The 20,289-nt window shown below is 38.7% G+C and overlaps 1 protein-coding gene across 2 annotated transcripts; it reads left to right on the top strand.

The window, feature by feature from the left end:
- Window positions 1-49: 49 nt before the first annotated feature.
- On the top strand, window positions 50-19,984 carry LOC133631073 (cyclin-Y-like). 2 transcript variants are annotated; one of them, XM_062023101.1, is made up of 10 exons: window positions 50-305; window positions 11,479-11,553; window positions 11,888-11,922; window positions 12,015-12,112; window positions 13,742-13,777; window positions 13,843-13,897; window positions 13,976-14,095; window positions 17,089-17,255; window positions 17,327-17,489; window positions 19,817-19,984. In XM_062023101.1, the coding sequence occupies exons 1-10, from the start codon at window positions 164-166 to the stop codon at window positions 19,931-19,933; spliced, it is 1,008 nt and encodes a 335-aa protein (XP_061879085.1). In that variant the 5' UTR covers window positions 50-163; the 3' UTR covers window positions 19,934-19,984. The 2 variants fall into 2 exon arrangements, with proteins under 2 accessions (XP_061879085.1, XP_061879086.1); XM_062023102.1 differs by lacking the exon at window positions 11,888-11,922 and having other exon boundaries at window positions 11,479-11,608; window positions 12,029-12,112.
- The last annotated feature ends 305 nt before the right edge of the window (window positions 19,985-20,289 follow it).

Here is a 20,289-nt window from a genome sequence, read left to right as displayed (position 1 = left end):
AGAAGAAGGAGGGGAGAAGGAGGTGGAGAAGAAAGAGGAGGATGAGAAGGAGAAGGAGGACATACCTGGCTGGCTCCGGTGATCCACCGATCATCCGGTCGTGTGACCTGGAGTGGAGTCTCAACTTACTGCAAGAAGACAGCCCTCAGCCTGCTTCCTGGTCATGGGCAGCATCGCCTCTTGCTGTCTTCCTTCCACTCCACAGCTCCACTCTAGACTGGAGGAGCACCGAGTGGAAGTGGAACCAAGCCTGGAGGAGACTGAGAGCAGCCTGCAACACATCAGTGACAGAGAGAACATGGATGGTAAGCTTGGTGACTGCACTCTAACATGCACTATGTAACATGTACTATGTAACATGCACTATGTATCATGTACTATGTAACATGTACTATGCAACATGCACTATGTAACATGTACTATGCAACATGCACTATGCAACATGCACTATGCAACATGCACTATGTAACATGCACTATGCAACATGCACTATGTATCATGCACTATGTAACATGTACTATGTAACATGCACTATGTATCATGTACTATGTAACATGTACTATGCAACATGCACTATGTAACATGTACTATGTATCATGCACTATGTATCATGCACTATGTAACATGCACTATGCAACATGCACTATGCAACATGCACTATGTATCATGCACTATGTAACATGTACTATGCAACATGCACTATGTATCATGCACTATGTAACATGCACTATGCAACATGCACTATGCAACATGCACTATGTATCATGCACTATGTAACATGTACTATGCAAGATGCACTATGTACCATGTACTATGTAACATGCACTATGTATCATGTACTATGCAACATGTACTATGTACCATGTACTATGCAACATGTACTATGCAACATGTACTATGTACCATGTACTATGCAACATGCACTATGTAACATGCACTATGTACCATGTACTATGCAACATGCACTATGTAACATGCACTATGTACCATGTACTATGCAACATGTACTATGTACCATGTACTATGCAACATGCACTATGTAACATGCACTATGTAACATGCACTATGTATCATGTACTATGTACTCATGTACTATGTACCATGTACTATGCAACATGCACTATGTAACATGTACTATGTACCATGTACTATGTACCATGTACTATGTACCATGTACTATGCAACATGCACTATGTAACATGCACTATGTATCATGTACTATGTACTCATGTACTATGGGACATGTACTACTATGCTTATTTAACAGTATGGAGACTTAATGTATGTATGAAATCAAAGGTTTGAAATTGATCTTGTCTCAATATTTGACACCAATAACTAAAAAAACCGCAAACATTTTTAGTGTGACATGGGGGTCATGTGACTTTGACAAAGCTGCTGGTGTGTGTCGTCATGTGACGCTGTGACATGCTTCAAACTGAAATAAACATTTGTTCAGAGGAGGGGGGGGGCAATAGTTGACTTTTTTGTGTCAGGAGGTGTTGTCTTGTTGTTGAATTATTGACAAGCATCTCCTCTTTCAGCCTCCAGCAGTCTTCTTTAAAGTTTACTGGAGGAAGCAAAGGCTGCAAAGTGTAAAGCTGTCAAACAAACATGTAACATCCTCGTCCAGAAAAGGCCTTTTTGTAATGTTTACCACACACTGATGTACTCCTGCGGGTCGTCCCAAACAAATATGGCGCTACACCCACATTATTAGTGTAGCTTGTGGTTCCAACTCTGAACAGTAGGCGGTATCTTATCGCTGTTTTTTTTTTTTAACACAGCTCATTAGGGATGATGTTTGATAAGAAATGATCGAGTTCGAGCCTATTATCGAATCCTCTTATCGAACCGATTCCTTATCGATTCTCTTATCGATTCCAGATAGGTTGTTGTATATGGAAAAAAACACACAATATTTGGTTTAACAAAAGCTCACTTTTATTATATATATAAAAAAAATAATCTAATAAATAAATAAATATTGACTGTTACCCACCTAAAAAAATAAAATAAAATAAATAAATATTGACTGTTGTTACCCAAAGTATATTAAGTGGGATTTTTCAGAGAAACAAATATATACAGTAACACAAAAACAAGCTGTCTCTGTGATCACTATAGGTGTATAAATAATAATATAGTGTTAAATAAAATCAGTCCCTTGGGCACAAAACTGAAAATAATACAGCTCTCCAAAAAGTGCACTTCTGCTGCTATTTGACATAACTGTTTGTTATGATGCTTTGACATTTTTGCACTTTATTTCTTTATTGAAAGAACATTCTATGAAGAGAAAAGTTCTTTGCAAATGTGGTTACAATGCTAATAAATGAAAAGTTAAAGCTAAAAAAAGAAATACACTTTATTGAGTTAACATTATTTCTTTATGGGGGAAAAATGTGATGAGCTAGAGAATATAACAACTACACTACCCAGCATGCAACGGGAGTTACGAGCATGCGAGGTAGCCCCGAAAAGTGTTGCATGTTGCCACGCTGTGAAAGTAAACGTCAAGAACTCAGCCAACACGCCTCGTCTGCATTATTTATAATTAGACAGACAACACATCTACAGTGTGATTTTGTTTTGTTTACAAGGAAAGAAAAACAAAAGTTAAAAAAGGGAGATATGTTGTATATATATGTATGTGCTGCGGTTGTTTTAAGAACGTTGCGACAGCTGCCGTAAAGGAGGTGCGTTGCTAGCCTGGTTGCTATGTTTCCGGTTGGTCGTAAAAGTGTTCGTCATGTGTTTTACCCTGCTAAAATCTCTCAGTAAAGTTATTCGATGGATTATAGCTTTTGTTTTGAACTTTATTACACCTTGGAGCACTTTTTCCCGTCCATTGTTTTCCTGCTTTCGCTATCTGCGCCTAATGACTGAGCTACGTGACGTCATTTATTGTGATGTCCCACGGAGCATTTCTGGTCGGGACGGGATTCGAATAAAGAATCAACTCTTTTCCTTTACTATAGTGGTCTCGATAACGGGTACCGGTTCTCAAAAAGGGATTCGAGTCCGAGGACTCGGTTCTTTTCTTATCAAACAACCGGGAAAACCGGTTTCGAGTATCATCCCTACAGCTCATACACACCTGCTCTGCCAGAGAATAAGAAGACGTAGCAGGAGGGATCCGTGTTGCTTTATTTTACTTTTGGACATGAAAAGCACATTTTGCTCTTCTCAACGAGCAGCGGGTGCAATCCAAAGCAAGCAATAAACACGAAAAGAAGCAAAATAAGAAAGTTAATTTGTATCTCAATACATATTTTTTATGCTTTTGACATTCTTTGTCATTGCGATATTGATCAGATACGATATTAACACAAATCATACACTTTTATAGTTCTGTTAAGTGGAATGTTGCAGAAAAGCTGGAATGGATTTATGCTGTCTTCAAAGGGGTCATATTATGATCTATTTTTTCTACATTTCCAACTCTTCCTTGTGGTCTACATCAGTGTTTTTCAACCTTTTTTGAGCCAAGACACATTTTTTTCATAAAATTATATTCGGAGGCACACCACCAGCAGAAAAGGTTAAAAAATTAAATTAGTTTGAGTTTGTTGTTGTTTCCTTAGACTTAGACAAACTTTAATGATCCACAAGGGAAATTGTTCCACATAGTAGCTCAGTTACAATGATGGAAAGTGTAAGGATGGAAAGGACAATGCAGGTATAAATAGACTAAATATAGCAATATAAAATAAAACATATATACGTAATATTTACATAATATATGTACAGTATATTATATATACTGATACATTATATTATATTATGTCTATATCATATATACAATATATAACAATTACCATGTACAATATTACAGTATATGTGACAGCTGCAGCATATATGTGTGTAATGCTTTAGTTTCTGTCTTGCGCTGTTGTTTTGGTGACCCTTCCAGTTTTGTTGGCGTTCTCCTGTAGCAGCTTCACGCCTTCCTTTGAGCGCTATTGCCCGCACCTGCTTTGTTTTCGCAATCAAGACTATTTAAGTTGTGCGCACGCTATCCTTCTTTGTGGGAACATTGTTGATTGTCGTGTCATGTACGGATGTACTTTGCGGACGCCGTCTGTGCTCCACACGCTGTAAGTTTTTGCTGTCGTCCAGCATTCTGTTTTTGTTTACTTTATAGCCAGTTCAGTTTTACGTTGGTTTTGCATAGCCAGCCCTATGCTTCAATGCCTTTTCCTAGCGGGACTTGCCTTTTGTTCATTTTTGGTTTAAGCGTTACATACCTTTTTACCTGCACACTGTCTCCCGCTGTGCTCTGCATTTCGGGATTCTGACAAACCATCCTCGACGCGTTCCGACTTCTACAAAGCAATGAACTACCTGCTGCCACCTACCGATATGGAGTTTTACATGGTTACCCTGCCAAGCTCTACACAGCACAGGCACTAGACAACGGCACATTATTCTAATTATTGATTTGCAAAAAATATTTTTTGGACCAATTAGGTGAAGTTGCATAATTTCCCTACAGTGCACTGCAAAAACTGAAATCTAAGTAAGATTAAATATCTCAAATAAGGGAGATATTTGCTTATTTTCCGTCTGATAAGATAATTCTTCTCACTAAGCTGATTTTATGTTAGAGTGTTTGACTTGTTTTAAGTGTTTTGGTCCTAAATGATCTCAGTAAGATATTACAGCTTGTTGCTGAGATTTGATGACCTATATTGAGTAAAACATGCTTGAAACTAGAATATCAACTGTCGCAAAGCTGTGTCATCAACACTCACAAGTATAAAACTACTTTGTTAAAGTAATATTTTCTTATTTCAAGCATGAACAAAAAAATCATGATTTTAACACAATTGTGTCTCATAATTAAAACACATGACAGCCAAAAGGACTTTGCTGTTTTATTTTCAATGAAACAATAGAAAATAAGTACTCATATAGTAGTACAGTTGGCACAGTACAGTAAACTGACAGTTAATATTTAAACATTTAACAGGTGACATTTCAAACAATTTTGAACAGAAATAGTTCATGCACATTCAGATAAATTCCTCAAAATTACAATTAAAAATATTTTGGCCGGGGGCCGGGCTGTATATATGCACACTAATTGACTGAAAGAGCACGCGCTTGGCACGATGATGTCATGTTATCAATGGAAAAATGCATTTTTAGACCATATGATTTGCCTGAGCGGCTAGGAGACCCCGAGAGTAACAAGCGGTTGCCTTGTTGCCTTTCCATTAAGAACAATAAATTCGTTTTTAGTATAAGTTTCAAGAAATGTAATGCCGAGCGCATATCATTATGTCAAGATAATGGCACTAGCATTTACTTAATTTAAGAATATTTTTCAACATATTGAGCAAAAAGGTCTCTTTTTTTTCTACCAAGAAAAGTGCACTTGTTATTAGTGAGGAAATACTTATTTTAAGGTATTTTTGGGTTCATTGAAGTTAGCTAATTTGACTTGTTTTGGAAAGTCTTGACAAGCCAAATGTTCTTGTTCTATTGGCAGATAATTTTGCTTAGTTCAAATAAAATACCCCTCATTTTATTTTTATTTTTTTCTTGTTTTTGAACACTGACTTTTTCTAGTGTGGTTGAAAAACACTGGTCTACATAACATGTAATGGTCGTTCTTTGGTCCAAATTTTACATAAGTTTTGTTTTACAGACCATCTTCAAGCCGCTCTCTGATTGCTCTTCAGGATGCGCCGTTTTGTGGGCCTTATTTACGGGCCAAAGCCCTCCTCCAGGCCAAGCCCACTTGGACTGCGTCTTCTCCCCGTCAGCCATGTTGCAGTTATTTAGCGCCTCCGATTGTAACACTTATGGACTACAACTTTGAACTAAAACGGGATAAAATGGCAGACTCGCACAAAGCTCTTTGGGTAAACCTGCTACCATTCGTGGAGATATCCTTTGATGTAACCAAGGCAAAATACGTCACAAAAGTCTCAAATTCAAAACGGCTCGTTTTGTGCATGTTTTGGAGAAGGCAATATTATTTTATAAATATCGCCGCAATGCCCTCATGATTTGATTTCACGTTTTGGGAACTTTTAAGGGTTCCCAAATACATAAAAACATGTACCAAAAGGTAAGAAAAGTTTATTTTACATAATAGGGCCCCTTGCAACAAGTGGAGTGATATTTTGTATGTTTTTGGTGACACCTAGTGGCCACAATGATTTATTAATTTAAGCTCATGATGCAGAAAGTGGGGTGACACGTTTGTTACTGGATACTTTTTAACACACTTCTCCCTTGAAGACGTAAGAAATAAGGACCTATATCTATTTGACACTTGTTTATATTTGGCTGTTTTAAAATGCAATATTGTTCAATTAAGTAGACCTGTCACGTATTAGGGATGTAACAATATGATAACTATCACAGTTTTAATATTGCGATATCGTAGAATGTGTTAAAAAAGTACTTTTACGCAAACTGAAATTTGTTGACCAAATTATTATTACTACACTGCAAAAACTGAAATGTAGGTAAGATTAAATATATCAAATAAGGGAGATATTTGCTTATTTTCTGTCTGATAAGATAATTCTTCTCACTAAGCAGATTTTATGTTAGAGTGTTTTACTTGTTTTAAGTGTTTTGGTCCTAAATGATCTCAGTAAGATATTACAGCTTGTTGCTGAGATTTTATGACCTATATTGAGTAAAACATGCTTGAAACTAGAATATCCGGTGTTGCAAGGCTGTGTCATTAACACTCGCAAGTATAAAACTACTTTTTCAAAGTAATAGTTTCTTATTTCAAAGCATAAAAAAAAAATCATGACTTTGACACAATTGTGTCTCATTAAAACAGATGACAGGCAAATGGACTTTGCTGTTTTTATTTTCAATGAAACCATGAATTGATTAACGTTGACCCCGACTTAAACAAGTTGAAGAACGTATTCGGGTGTTACCATTTAGTGGTCAATTGTACGGAATATGTACTGTACTGTGCAATCTACTAATAAAAGTTTCAATCAATCAATCAAAAAAAAACACAACAGAAAATACATACTCATATAGTAGTATAGTTGTTATTAGTGAGAATATACTTATTTTAAGGTATTTTTAGGTTCATTGAGGTTAGCTAATTTGACTTGTTTTGGAAAGTCTTGACAAGCCAAATTTTCTTGTTCTATTGGCAGATAATTTTGGTTAGTTCAAATAAAATACCCCTAATTTTTGTACTTTTTTTTCCTTGTTTTTGAACACTGACTTTTTGCAGTGTAAATATGTAATATAGACCCTGTTAGACAAAAACACCATTTTGCATGGTTTGTGTTTCTTATGCTTCACTGATACTGTTTTAGTTTGGTGTTATATCTGTTTTAATGGCTAAACATTTATTGCAGGGGTCACCAACGCGGTGCCCGCGGGCACCAGGTAGCCCGTTAGGACCAGATGAGTCGCCCGCTGGCCTGTTCTAAAAATAGCTCAAATAGCAGCACTTACCAGTGAGCTGCCTCTATTTTTAAATGTTATTTATTTACTAGCAAGCTGGTCTCGCTTTGCCCGACATTTTTAATTCTAAGAGAGACAAAACTCAAATAGAATTTGAAAATCCAAGAAAATATTTTAAAGACTTGGTCTTCACTTGTTTAAATAAATTCATTAATTTTTTTAATTTGCTTCTTATAACTTTCAGAAAGACAATTTTAGAGAAAAAATACAACCTTAAAAATGATTTTATGATTTTTAAACACATATACCTTTTTACCTTTTAAATTCCTTCCTCTTCTTTCCTGACAATTTAAATCAATGTTCAAGTATTTATTTATTTTTTATTGTAAAGAATAATCAATACGTTTTAATTAGATTTTTCATTTTAGCTTCTGTTTTTTCGACGAAGAATATTTGTGAAATATTTCTTCAAACTTATGATTAAAATTCAAAAAAATTATTCTGGCACATCTAGAAAATCTGTAGAATCAAATTTAAATCTTATTTCAAAGTCTTTTGAATTTTTTTTTTTAAATTATTGTTCTGGAAAATCTAGAAGAAATAATGATTTGTCTTTGTTAGAAATATAGCTTAGTCCAATTTGTTATATATTCTAACAAAGTGCATATTGGATTTTAACCTATTTAAAACATGTCATCAAAATTCTAAAATTAATCTTAATCAGGAAAAATTACTAATGATGTTCCATAAATTATTTTTTTAATTTTTTCAAAAAGATTCGAATTAGCTAGTTTTTCTCTTCTTTTTTTCGGTTGAATTTTGAATTTTAAAGAGTCGAAATTGAAGATAAACTATGTTTCAAAGTGTAATTGTCATTTTTTTCGTGTTTTCTCCTCTTTTAAATCATTCAATTAAGTGTAAATATCATTAATTTTTAATAATAACATAGAGTTAAAGGTAAATAGAGGAAATTGGCTATTTCTGGCAATTTATTTAAGTGTGTATTAAACTGGTAGCCCTTCGCATTAATCACTACCCAAGAAGTAGCTCTTGGTTTCAAAAAGGTTGGTGACCCCTGGTTTATTGTTTAAAATATTGGTTTGTACTGTAGCACTTTAATATGTATTTAAATGAAAAGTCTGTGACCAATAAAATGAATTATTATTATTTCGGGTGGCCGTTGTTTCATCGGACTTTGTTTAGCGGCCCTTGAACACACCGTAAAAACACCTCTGTTTCGTAATCCTCGATCACTCACGATAAGACAGCACATTTGAAGGTTCAATGTGCACGATTGAATAACTTAGTTGCTCAGACAGCAATGTGTCTATATCAGTTCTGATTGGGGTATTGTTTCCTATTGGGGAAAGACGTCAATGTCTCTTGTTTTCATGTTAGCATTTAAGGTGGTGGTGCCAGTCGGCCCGTGAGTTTATCAATCACGTTTTTTTTTGGAGAATTATTACAAACCGTCGGAAGCTTTACTGGGGTTATCATTATTACCTCCAATCATTACATCCCTATTACGTTCGTCTGGTGTGCTATTGTGGGCTTAGCTGTTGTGTAGCTGCTCGCTCCTCGTGATCCACGGCTTACTATGTTTAAAGGCCTACTGAAACCCACTACTACCGACCACGCAGTCTGATAGTTTATATATCAATGATGAAATCTTAACATTATAACACATGCCAATACGGCCGGGTTAACTTATAAAGTGACATTTTAAATTTGCCGCTAAACTTCCGGTTCGAAACGCCTCTGAGGATGACGTATGCGTGTGACGTAGCCCGACGAACACGGGTATGCCTTCCACATTGAAGCCGTTACGAAAAAGCTCTGTTTTCATTTCATAATTCCACAGTATTCTGGACATCTGTGTTCGTGAATCTGTTTCAATCATGTTCATTGCATTATGGAGAAGGAAGCCGAGCAAGCAAAGAAGAAAGTTGTCGGTGCGAAATGGACGTATTTTTCGAACGTAGTCAGCCACAACAGTACACAGCCGGCGCTTCTTTGTTTACATTCCCGAAAGATGCAGTCAAGATGGAAGAACTCGGATAACAGAGACTCTAAACAGGAGGACTTTTGATTTGGATACACAGACGCCTGTAGAGAACTGGGACAACACAGACTCTTACCAGGATTACTTTGATTTGGATGACAAAGACGCAGACGTGCTACTGTGAGTATGCAGCTTTGGCTTTTTTTTGCGTATGTACGTAACTTTTTTAAAATATATAAGCTTTATGAACCTTGGGTTAGGTGAACGGTCTTTTGGGCTGAGTGATTGTGTGTGTTGATCATGTGTTTGAATTGTATTGGCGTGTTCTATGGAGCTAGGAGCTAGCAGAGGAGCTAGGAGCTAGCATAACACGTACCGTACCGTACGTGCGCGTCACGTACGGTACTTTTTAAAAATATATAAGCTTTATGAACCTTGGGTTAGGTGAACGGTCTTTTGGGCTGAGTGATTGTGTGTGTTGATCGGGTGTTTGAATTGTATTGGCGTGTTCTATGGAGCTAGGAGCTAGCAGAGGAGCTAGGAGCTAGCATAACAAACACGCAGGTGTTATTATGCAGGATTAATTTGTGGCATATTAAATATAAGCCTGGTTGTGTTGTGGCTAATAGAGTATATATATGTCTTGTGTTTATTTACTGTTGTAGTCATTCCCAGCTGAATATCAGGTACCGTGAGTATGCAGCCTTGGCTGCTAAACATTCGATAACTTGACCGTATGTGCGCGTCACGTACGTAACTTTTTAAAAATATATAAGCTTTATGAACCTTGGGTTAGGTAAACGGTCTTTTGGGCTGAGTGATTGTGTGTGTTGATCAGGTGTTTGAATGGTATTGGCGTGTTCTATGGAGCTAGGAGCTAGCAGAGGAGCTAGGAGCTAGCATAACAAACACGCAGGTGTTTTTATGCAGGATTAATTTGTGGCATATTAAATATAAGCCTGGTTGTGTTGTGGCTAATAGAGTATATATATGTCTTGTGTTTATTTACTGTTGTAGTCATTCCCAGCTGAATATCAGGTACCGTGAGTATGCAGCCTTGGCTGCTAAACATTCGATAACTTGACCGTATGTGCGCGTCACGTACGTAACTTTTTAAAAATATATAAGCTTTATGAACCTTGGGTTAGGTAAACGGTCTTTTGGGCTGAGTGATTGTGTGTGTTGATCAGGTGTTTGAATGGTATTGGCGTGTTCTATGGAGCTAGGAGCTAGCAGAGGAGCTAGGAGCTAGCATAACAAACACGCAGGTGTTTTTATGCAGGATTAATTTGTGGCATATTAAATATAAGCCTGGTTGTGTTGTGGCTAATAGAGTATATATATGTCTTGTGTTTATTTACTGTTGTAGTCATTCCCAGCTGAATATCAGGTCACCCCCGGCTCTCACAGCATCTTCCCTATCTGAATAGCTTCAACTCCCCACTAGTCCTTCACTTGCACTTTACTCATCCACAAATCTTTCATCCTCGCTCAAATTAATGGGGAAATTGTCGCTTTCTCGGTCCGAATCTCTCTCACTTCATGCGGCCATCATTGTAAACAATAGGGAACTTTGCGTATATGTTCAACTGCCTACGTCACGCTACTTCCGGTAGGTGCAAGCCTTTTTTTTATCAGATACCAAAAGTTGCAATCTTTATCGTCGTTGTTCTATACTAAATCCTTTCAGCAAAAATATGGCAATATCGCGAAATGATCAAGTATGACACATAGAATAGATCTGCTATCCCCGTTTAAATAAAAAAAATTCATTTCAGTAGGCCTTTAAGACTTGACTAAAAACAAGAAAAGACCAACCTTGCGTGCTTATAGGAGGACATTCCAATGTTAACTGGCTGTCCAAGTAAACACACAGAAGCAATTCTATCGGACATTTTAGATGCAAGCCGATATCATTCCATACTTATGTTTTGCTGATATTGGACTGATATCAATATTGAATCGGGACACCCCTCGTCAATTTTTGCAAATGTCCCATATTTTGAGAAGCAAATGTTAATGTGTGAAACACCGCTTTATACCTTTTGTCCAAATCTTTAATGTCCTGACAGACTTGGACACGTTGGTCAGTCCTGCAGATCATCCACAGACCAGCACCATGTTCCTAAGCAAGTCTCTCAACGATGGTGAGGTGTTTCTATTGTTTCACGTCAAATTCAACAATCACTTTTCATATTGGCTATCGATGCTAATCTGTTGTTTAGGTCAACAGTCAAGGTCAAATGCAGCCTCATAAATCTGATGATGGAAGCATCATATAAATACATTTATCTTGCTCGGAGGAGTAATCACATTTTAGACTTACCAGTAGTTTTCCCCCTCATTCTTGGTAGAAAGGTTTTGTCTCCCTCTTGTGTCCAAATGACCTCACTGCGTCCTGTTTGAGTCCAGAGTTATTCACATTTTCCATTTTACTGCTGTAAAAAGCCAATTTTGTGACCAAACTGTTTGTATTTGCAGTGACAGAAAAACAAAGGATACACTTTATACGATATGTGAGTATCCTCATCATCACAAGCTGATTGACAGCTGTCACTGGCACTCTAATGTGTGTGTGTGTGTGTGTGTGTGTGTGTGTGTGTGTTAGTACGGTCCGATCACCAGGTGCAAGTACAGTTCCTGCTCCACCATCTTTCTTGATGACAACACCGTCAGTAGGCCACACCTGAAATACACCATCAAATGGTACCAGAGTACAAAACCCAAAACCAGTCAAGTTGGCACGTTGTGTAATTCGTAAATAAAAACAGAATACAACGATTTGCAAATCCTTTTCAATTTATAGTCAATTGAATGGACTGCAAAGACAAGATATTTAATGTTCGAACTGAGAAACGTAATTTTTTTTTGCAAATAATCACAAACTTAGAATTTAATGGCAGCGACACATTGCAAAAAAGTTGGCATCGGGGCATTTTTTACCACTGTGTTACATGGCCTTTCCTTTTTAACAACACTCAGTGAACGTTTGGGAACTGAGGAGACCAATTTTTGAAGGTTTTCAGGTGGAATTCTTTCCCATTTTTGCTTGATGTACAGCTTAAGTTGTTCAACAGTCCGGGGGTCTCCGTTGTGGTATTTTAGGCTTCATTATGCACCACACATTTTCAATGGTAGACAGGTCTGGACTACAGGCAGTACCCGCACTATTTTACTACGAAGCCACGCTGTTGTAACACGTGCAGAATGTGGCTTGGCATTGTCTTGCTGAAATAAGCAGGGGCGTCCATGAAAAAGATGTTGCTTGGATGGCAACATATGTTGCTCCAAAACCTGTATTTACCTTTTAAGCATTCATGGTGCCTTCACAGATGTGTAAGTTACCCACGCCTTGGGCACTAATACACCCCCATACCATCACAGATGCTGGCTTTTCAACTTTGCGCCTATAAAAATCCGGATGGTTCTTTTCCTCTTTGGTCCGGAGGACACGACGTCCACAGTTTCCAAAAACAGTTTCAAATGTGGACTCGTCAGACCACAGAACACTTTTACATTTTGCATCAGTCCATCTTAGATGGCGGCGGCGTTTCTGGGTGTTGTTGATAAATGGCTTTCGCTTTACATAGTAGAGTTTTAACTTGCACTTACAGATGTAATGACGAACTGTAGTTACTGACAGTGGTTTTCTGAAGTGTTCCTGAGCCCATGTGTATCCTTTACACACTAATGTCGGTTTTTGATGCAACATGATCGAAGGTCATGTTGGTTTTTGTCCTTTTCTGCTTAAATGCAGGGATTTCTCCAGATTCTCTGAACCTGTTGATATTATGGCCCGTAGATGGTGAAATCCCTAAATTCCTTGCAACAGCTTGTTGAGAAATGTTGTTCTTAAACTGTTCGACAATTTGCTTAAGCATTTGTTGACAAAGTGGTGACCCTCGCCCCATCCTTGTTTGTGAATGACTGAGCCTTTCATGGAAGCTGCTTTTATACCCAATCATGGCACCCACCTGTTCCCAATTAGCCTGTTCATCTGTGGGATGTTCCAAATAAGGGTTTGATGAGCATTCCTCAACTTTCACAGTCTTTTTTGCCACTTGTGCCAGCTTTTTTGGAAACATGTTACAGGCATCACATTCCCAATGAGCTAGTAATTGCAAAAAATAAAGTTTCTCAGTTCGAACGTTAAGTATCTTGTCTTTGCAGTCTATTCAATTGGATATAGGTTGAAAAGGATTTGCAAATCATTGTATTCTGTTTGTATTTACCATTTACACAACGTGCCAACTTCACTGGTTTAGGGTTTTGTACATCAATACAACTTTTTACAGTAAACAGGATTCATTTGAACACACGCGTGTCTTTTTACAGCGTGGCGCTGGCCATTTACTACCACATAAAAAACAGGTGAGGCAGCTCGTGTATTGTATGTTTATCGTGCATAAATAGTGAGTTTGGGCGTCTGCCTTCAGGGACAAAGATGGAACACCACTCGACATTTTTGATGAGAAGCTCCATCCTATCTCAGTGAGATGTCCACGTTTCTTCCTACAGTAGATACACAACGCTTCCCTTAGTCCTCCATCCTACTGCTCCCTCCTACAGAGATCCCAAGTGATGGCGGACTACGACCGGCGTGACCCAGACCAGAGGCAGACATACCGCTTTGTGCGTACGCTCTTCTGTGCTGCTCAACTGGCGTCCGAGTGCGCCATCGTCTCGCTGGTATGATGACATCTATGGTCACGATCGGAATTGTGCACTTCAAAAAATGATGAAAACCTAAACTAATCCACGAGGGTCCAGTCAAGACCTGTCAAGTCTTGTTCTAGTTCTTATACGGCGGGGTCGCATGTTTCCCCAAGATGCAGACGGAACTCCGGAGGCAGCGTGCAGATAGGACAATGATTTATTTTTCATAAATCAGGCAAAATCCAAAAATGCAGGAGAGCGTGCCGATAGCACGGGTAACTACGGAAAAGCTAACAGGAAAGCATAGCATGGAAAACAAGCAAACAAATGGCGAAGCTTAGCTCAGGAATCAAACGGTATAAACAGGTAACTTGTTGCATGGCGCAAACAAGACAGCCAGACTGAGTGTGGCGAAAAGCAGGAATAAATAGCTCTCTGATTAGTGCCCGGGAGCAGGTGAGCGTCCCGAACTCTAATCAGAGGCAGGTGAAAACAATCAGCACCCATGGCAACCAGGAAAACACAAACCCAGGAGTGCTGAAACAGAACTAAGGGAGTCTTTAACTAAACAAAACATGATCCGAGCAACGGATTTTGACAATATTTTTCCTATGTTTACCGTATTTTTCGGAGTATAAGTCGCTCCGGAGTATAAGTCGCACCGGCCGAAAATGCATAATAAAGAAGGAAAAAAACATATATAAGTCGCACTGGAGTATAAGTCGCATTTTTGGGGGAAATGTATTTGATAAAAGCCAACACCAAGAATAGACATTTGAAAGGCAATTTGAAATAAATATAGAATAGTGAACAACAGGCTGAATAAGTGTACGTTATATGACGCATAAATAACCAACTGAGAACGTGCCTGGTATGTTAACGTAACATATTATGGTAAGAGTCATTCAAATAACTATAACATATAGAACATGCTATACGTTTACCAAACAATCTGTCACTCCTAATCGCTAAATCCCATGAAATCTTATACGTCTAGTCTCTTACGTGAATGAGCTAAATAATATTATTTGATATTTTACGCTAATGTGTTAATAATTTCACACATAAGTCGCTCCTGAGTATAAGTCGCACCCCCGGCCAAACTATGAAAAAAACTGCGACTTATAGTCCGAAAAATACGGTAGTTCTTATTTCCGGGTTAACGCTCTTATTTTCTGTTCCCACTTCCTGTTTGGTGTGTTTTTGTCCTGCAGTGACTTCACCCTGGTTTTCACCACCTGCCTATGATTAGCAACTATGCTGCCAATTACTAATAAGAAGGCTTCTTATTCCGGTCTGACCTCGCCAGTCCTTGCGGGATCAATGCTCGCCACAGGCGAATGTTTACATTCTTGCTAGCTTTGTGCTATTATAATTTTTAATATTCGTCAATCTACGTTTAGCTTTGCCTTGGGCATCCCGTGCGCCTCCTAGCGCCATGGTGTTTGTTTTTGTCTTTTTGCCTTGCCAGTGGAAGTAAAAGATCTTGCTCAGTGGCCTTGTGGTAAGCGCGTCCGCCCTGAGACTGGAAGGTCGTGAGTTCAAACCCCGGCCGAGTCATACCAAAGACTATAAAAGCCTGCCTGCTTGGCACTCAGCATCAAGGGTTGGAATTGGGGGTTAAATCACCAAAAATTATTCCCGAGCGCGGCCACTGCTACTGCTCACTGCTCCCCTCACCTCCCAGGGGGTGAACATGGGGATGGGTCAAATGCAGAGGATAATTTTCACCACATCTAGTGTGTGTGTGACTATCAGTGGTACTTTAACTTCACCTTACCTGCACACTGCTTCTTCCGCTTCCTGAGTACACAACCATCGTAGACATGCGACCCGAACGCAAAAATAAGACCTCTAATTAGCTCATGTTCCTAACCAATCTGGCGCCCTAGGCAAGATTTTAGGTGGCGCCCCCCCACATCGGCAGTGAAGTGTATATACTCACAAGAAACCGAATAGCTTTGTCTTTGACCTTTTTTTTTACTTAAAGAAAGCAAATTAACAATCAGAATAGTTAACAAGATAAAAAAAATATGGATAAATAAATGAATACAAAAAATAAAAAATGAATATATGAAATACAATGTTTTTTACATACATAAACACAAAATAAAACGTGCCAACAAGTTGCATAAAATAAATTAAAAATACAATATAAATAAGGCACTGCACAAAACAAGATATCAAACCAGTATGACTTTAACAACTATATTACAAAAAAAGGGATCCTACAGAGTTCTCTATTTGTGCTTTTTAATATTGCATTAACTAGAATGACTTACAAATTACTGTACACCAGGGAGTACTGTAATTACCTAACGTTACATTATTATTTTCCATAACAATTTAGCCCCCTCCACAATATTAACCCGACGTTAAAACAGAACTAGCTATTTATTGATTAGCAATTGCCGAATCATGTAACATTAGCTTAATGCTAAAAAGACAGGTTACTATCACATTCTGTAACAGACAAATAATTTCATGTAGGCTAACGTTACCTACCTGCTACCTCTGTCTTTTTCTCGTTTCTCCTCCTCTTCTTTTCTCCCCTGGGCACCTGACAGTTTTGGCCGTTTTGACATCTTGTGTTGATTTTTTTTATGTGGTGACGTCCAAAAAGAGTCATGATACGGGAAGGGAGGGGGCGCACTGTTGTAACAAATAATATTTCTATTAAATAGGCTTTACTTTGCATTTTAATTAACGTGGGATTATTTTATGTATTTAGAAATAATAGTACCAACTTTTTTTATTTTTTATTTTTTTTCCTCCAACATTTGTGGCACTGGCGTGGCGCCCCCTGATGGACGGCGCCCTTAGCATTTGCCTATACGGCCTATGCCACGGGCCGGCCCTGCTCATGTTGAGCAGAACTGGCATGTAAGTGTAAAAAAGAAGTTCATGGTAGAGCTTCAAACTTACCAAGAATGAGGGTAAGGTAATGACAGGTGAGGAAACTCCTCTGTATGTACAAAGAAGAAAAAAAACAGGTGATTGTTAATAAGATTGTGTGTCCTGTGTAGGTGTACCTGGAGAGGCTGCTGACGTACGCAGACATCTCCATGAGTCCCGGCACGTGGAAGAGGATGGTGCTGGGTGCCGTCCTGCTGGCTTCCAAGGTGTGGGATGACCAGGCCGTGTGGAACGTGGACTACTGTCAGATCCTCAAAGACATGGCGGTGGAGGACATGTACGTGACACGCCACGTTTTCATCACTGAAGCCACGCTTGACGCGCTCGCCACCTTCTTCCCCCCACCAGGAATGAGCTGGAGCGTCACTTCTTGGAGCTTCTGCAGTTCAACATCAACGTGCCCTCGAGCGTTTATGTCAAGTATTATTTTGACCTACGCTCCCTCTCAGAGGCCAACGACCTCAGCATCCCCCTGGAGCCACTCAGCCGCGACAAGGCTGGCAAACTGGAGGTGAGACAGACCACGGTGAATCAACCAACAACATTGAGGCATATTTGCATACAGTATTATAATAACACAACAATTACATGCTCATGACATGCACACAACAGCAATAACACAAGGGGAACATCACTTGCCTGTCGTTCACAATCATTATGAAAGACGGATGCATTTAAAAAAAATGCAATCTTAATATTAAATGAATGCGATTAAAATTCCGCTTACAATGGAGCCTTCAGGGAGACGCTCTATTCTGCCTATAAAGGCCTTTAAAAAAAACATCCAAACACGTCCATTAAGGTTTTATATAAATTATGTAATTATATGTGTAATGTGGTAACATACACAATAATAACAACAATAATAACATAATTACATATTTTGACCATTTTAAGCATTAATTTAAAAAATGCATCACAACGTTCGCTTTAAAAAAAAGTACATCACTAAATATTATCACTACAAAACCCAAAACCAGTGAAGTTGGCACGTTGTGTAAATCGTAAAAAAAACAGAACACAATGATTTGTAAATCTTTTTCAACTTATATTCAACTGAATAGACTGCAAAGACAAGATACTTAACGTTCGAACTGGAAAACTTTGTTTTTTTTTGCAAATATTAGCTTATTTTGAATTTGATGCCTGCAACATGTTTAAAAAAAGTGGCAAAAAAGACTGACAAAGTTGAGGAATGCTCGTCAAACACTTATTAGGAACATCCCACAGGTGAACCGGCTAATTGGGAACAGGTGGGTGCCATGATTGGGTATAAAAGCAGCTTCCAGGGAAATGCTCAGTCATTCATAAACAAGGATGGGGCGAGGGTCACCACTTTGTGAACAAATGCGTCAGCAAATTGTCAAACAATTTAAGAACAACATTTCTCAACAAGCTATTGCAAGGAATTTAGGGATTTCACCATCTACGGTCCGTAATATCATCAAAAGGTTCAGGAAATCTGGAGAAATCACTGCACGTAAGCGATGATATTACGGACCTTCGATCCCATAGGCGGTACTGCATCAAAAAGCGACGTAAGTGTGTAAAGGATATCACTACACAGGCTCAGGAACACTTCAGAAACCCACTGTCAGTAACTACAGTTTGTCGCTACATCTGTAAGTGCAAGTTAAAACTCTCCTATGCAAGGCGAAAACCGTTTATCAACAACACCCAGAAACGCTGTCGGCTTCGCTGGGCCCGGGCTCATCTAAGATGGACTGATGCAAAGTGGAAAAGTGTTCTGTGGTCTGACGAGTCCACATTTCAAATTGTTTTTGGACGTCGTGTCCTCCGGAACAAAGAGGAAAAGAACCATCCGGATTGTTATAGGCGCAAAGTTCAAAAACCAACATCTGTAATGGTATGAGGGTGTATTAGTGCCCAAGGCATGGGTAACTTACACATCTGTGAAGGCACCATTAATGCTGAAAGGTACACACAGGTTTTGGAGAAACTTATGTTGCCATCCAAACAACGTTATCATGGACGCCCCTGCTTATTTCAGCAAGACAATGCCAAGCCACGTGTTACAACAGTGTGGCTTTATAGTAAAAGAGTGCGGGTACTAGACTGGCCTGCCTGTAGTCCAGACCTGTCTTCCATTGAAAATGTGTGGCGCATTATGAAGCGTAAAATACCACAACGGAGACTGTTGAACAACTTAAGCTGTACCAAGCAAAAATGGGAAAGAATTCCACCTGAAAAGCTTTAAAAATTGGTCTCCTCAGTTCCCAAAAGTTTACTGAGTGTTGTTAAAAGGAAAGGCCATGTAACGCAGTGGTAAAAATGCCCCTGTGCCAATTTTTTTGCCAATATGTTGGTGCCATTAAATTCTAAGTTAACGAATATTTGCAAAAAAAAAATTACGTTTCTCAGTTCGAACATTAAATATCTTGTCTTTGCAGTCTATTCAATTGAATATAAGGTGAAAAGGATTTGCAAATCATTGTATTCTGTTTTTATTTACTAATTACACAAGGTGCCAACTTGACTGGTTTTGGGTTTGTACATCTATGAAGACGCTTACTGGTGTGTTCTAGTGGGACAGGCAACTGTTAAGTCAGAAAATACGGTCGTCAGTAAATTATTTTGTATTTCTGTGCGGTCCTGTAGCAAATATGTTATGGCCTCGGCCCACTGCTCTAGTGTCCTGTTGAAGCATTGCATATGTCATCACTACCTCACCAAGCAGCATGTGGACACGTTTACAAGTTCTCTGAGTACATTGTCAACAGCCCAAGAAAGTCTCCATGTTTTGAAATCTAACAGCAGTGGTGGTCTTGAGGTGAGCAGGAAGACCTGGTAAGTGAAATTGCGTTCCCCGCCTTCCAGGCTATTTCCAGACTGTGTGACGACAGCTTCAAGGACGCGCGGCGAGCCGCCAGGAAGCACTCCGCCAGCCAGGACGACCTATACGGGGTCACCTGGGTTCCCGCTATCCTCTCCTAACACAGACTGGACTGATGGCGTGCTGGACTCCATCTTGAATGTCAGGGGATGTCTGGGTTTGAGAGAAAGGTCTGACGCAAATAGACTTTCTAGAACAAATCGCCTCTGACATTTAACAGAAACTTTATTTTTTTAGTTCCTTTTTATTTCTATATTTGAACAGCTGGTAGAGTGGAGTGACTTTCTACGTGTTCTGTTCATTCCTAGAAAAATAAAAACATTGAAAATGAGTCTTCAGAGGTTTTTGTCAAGTAATTCCGGTGTTCTAGCTTATTACCTCGACTAGAGAAGGAAATATTTTCGGATTTAGTATGTTTGCTGTTGTTTGACATCAGCTCTGTATGATCACTTCTGAT

The sequence above is a fragment of the Entelurus aequoreus genome, linkage group LG16 (genome assembly GCF_033978785.1).
Source record: "Entelurus aequoreus isolate RoL-2023_Sb linkage group LG16, RoL_Eaeq_v1.1, whole genome shotgun sequence".
Lineage (NCBI taxonomy): Eukaryota > Metazoa > Chordata > Actinopteri > Syngnathiformes > Syngnathidae > Entelurus > Entelurus aequoreus.
Note: the sequence above shows the minus strand (reverse complement) of the source record. Positions and strands in the feature narration are given on the sequence as shown.

What these genes read in the sequence shown, in the direction of transcription:
- LOC133631073 (XM_062023102.1), top strand. Translation starts at nt 164, where the DNA reads ATGGGCAGCATCGCCTCTTGCTGTCTTCCTTCCACTCCACAGCTCCAC. An exon ending in TGACAGAGAGAACATGGATG is followed by an intron (nt 306 to 11,478) that starts GTAAGCTTGGTG and finishes ATGTCCTGACAG; the next exon opens with ACTTGGACACGTTGGTCAGT. An exon ending in AATCACTTTTCATATTGGCT is followed by an intron (nt 11,609 to 12,028) that starts ATCGATGCTAAT and finishes CGGTCCGATCAC; the next exon opens with CAGGTGCAAGTACAGTTCCT.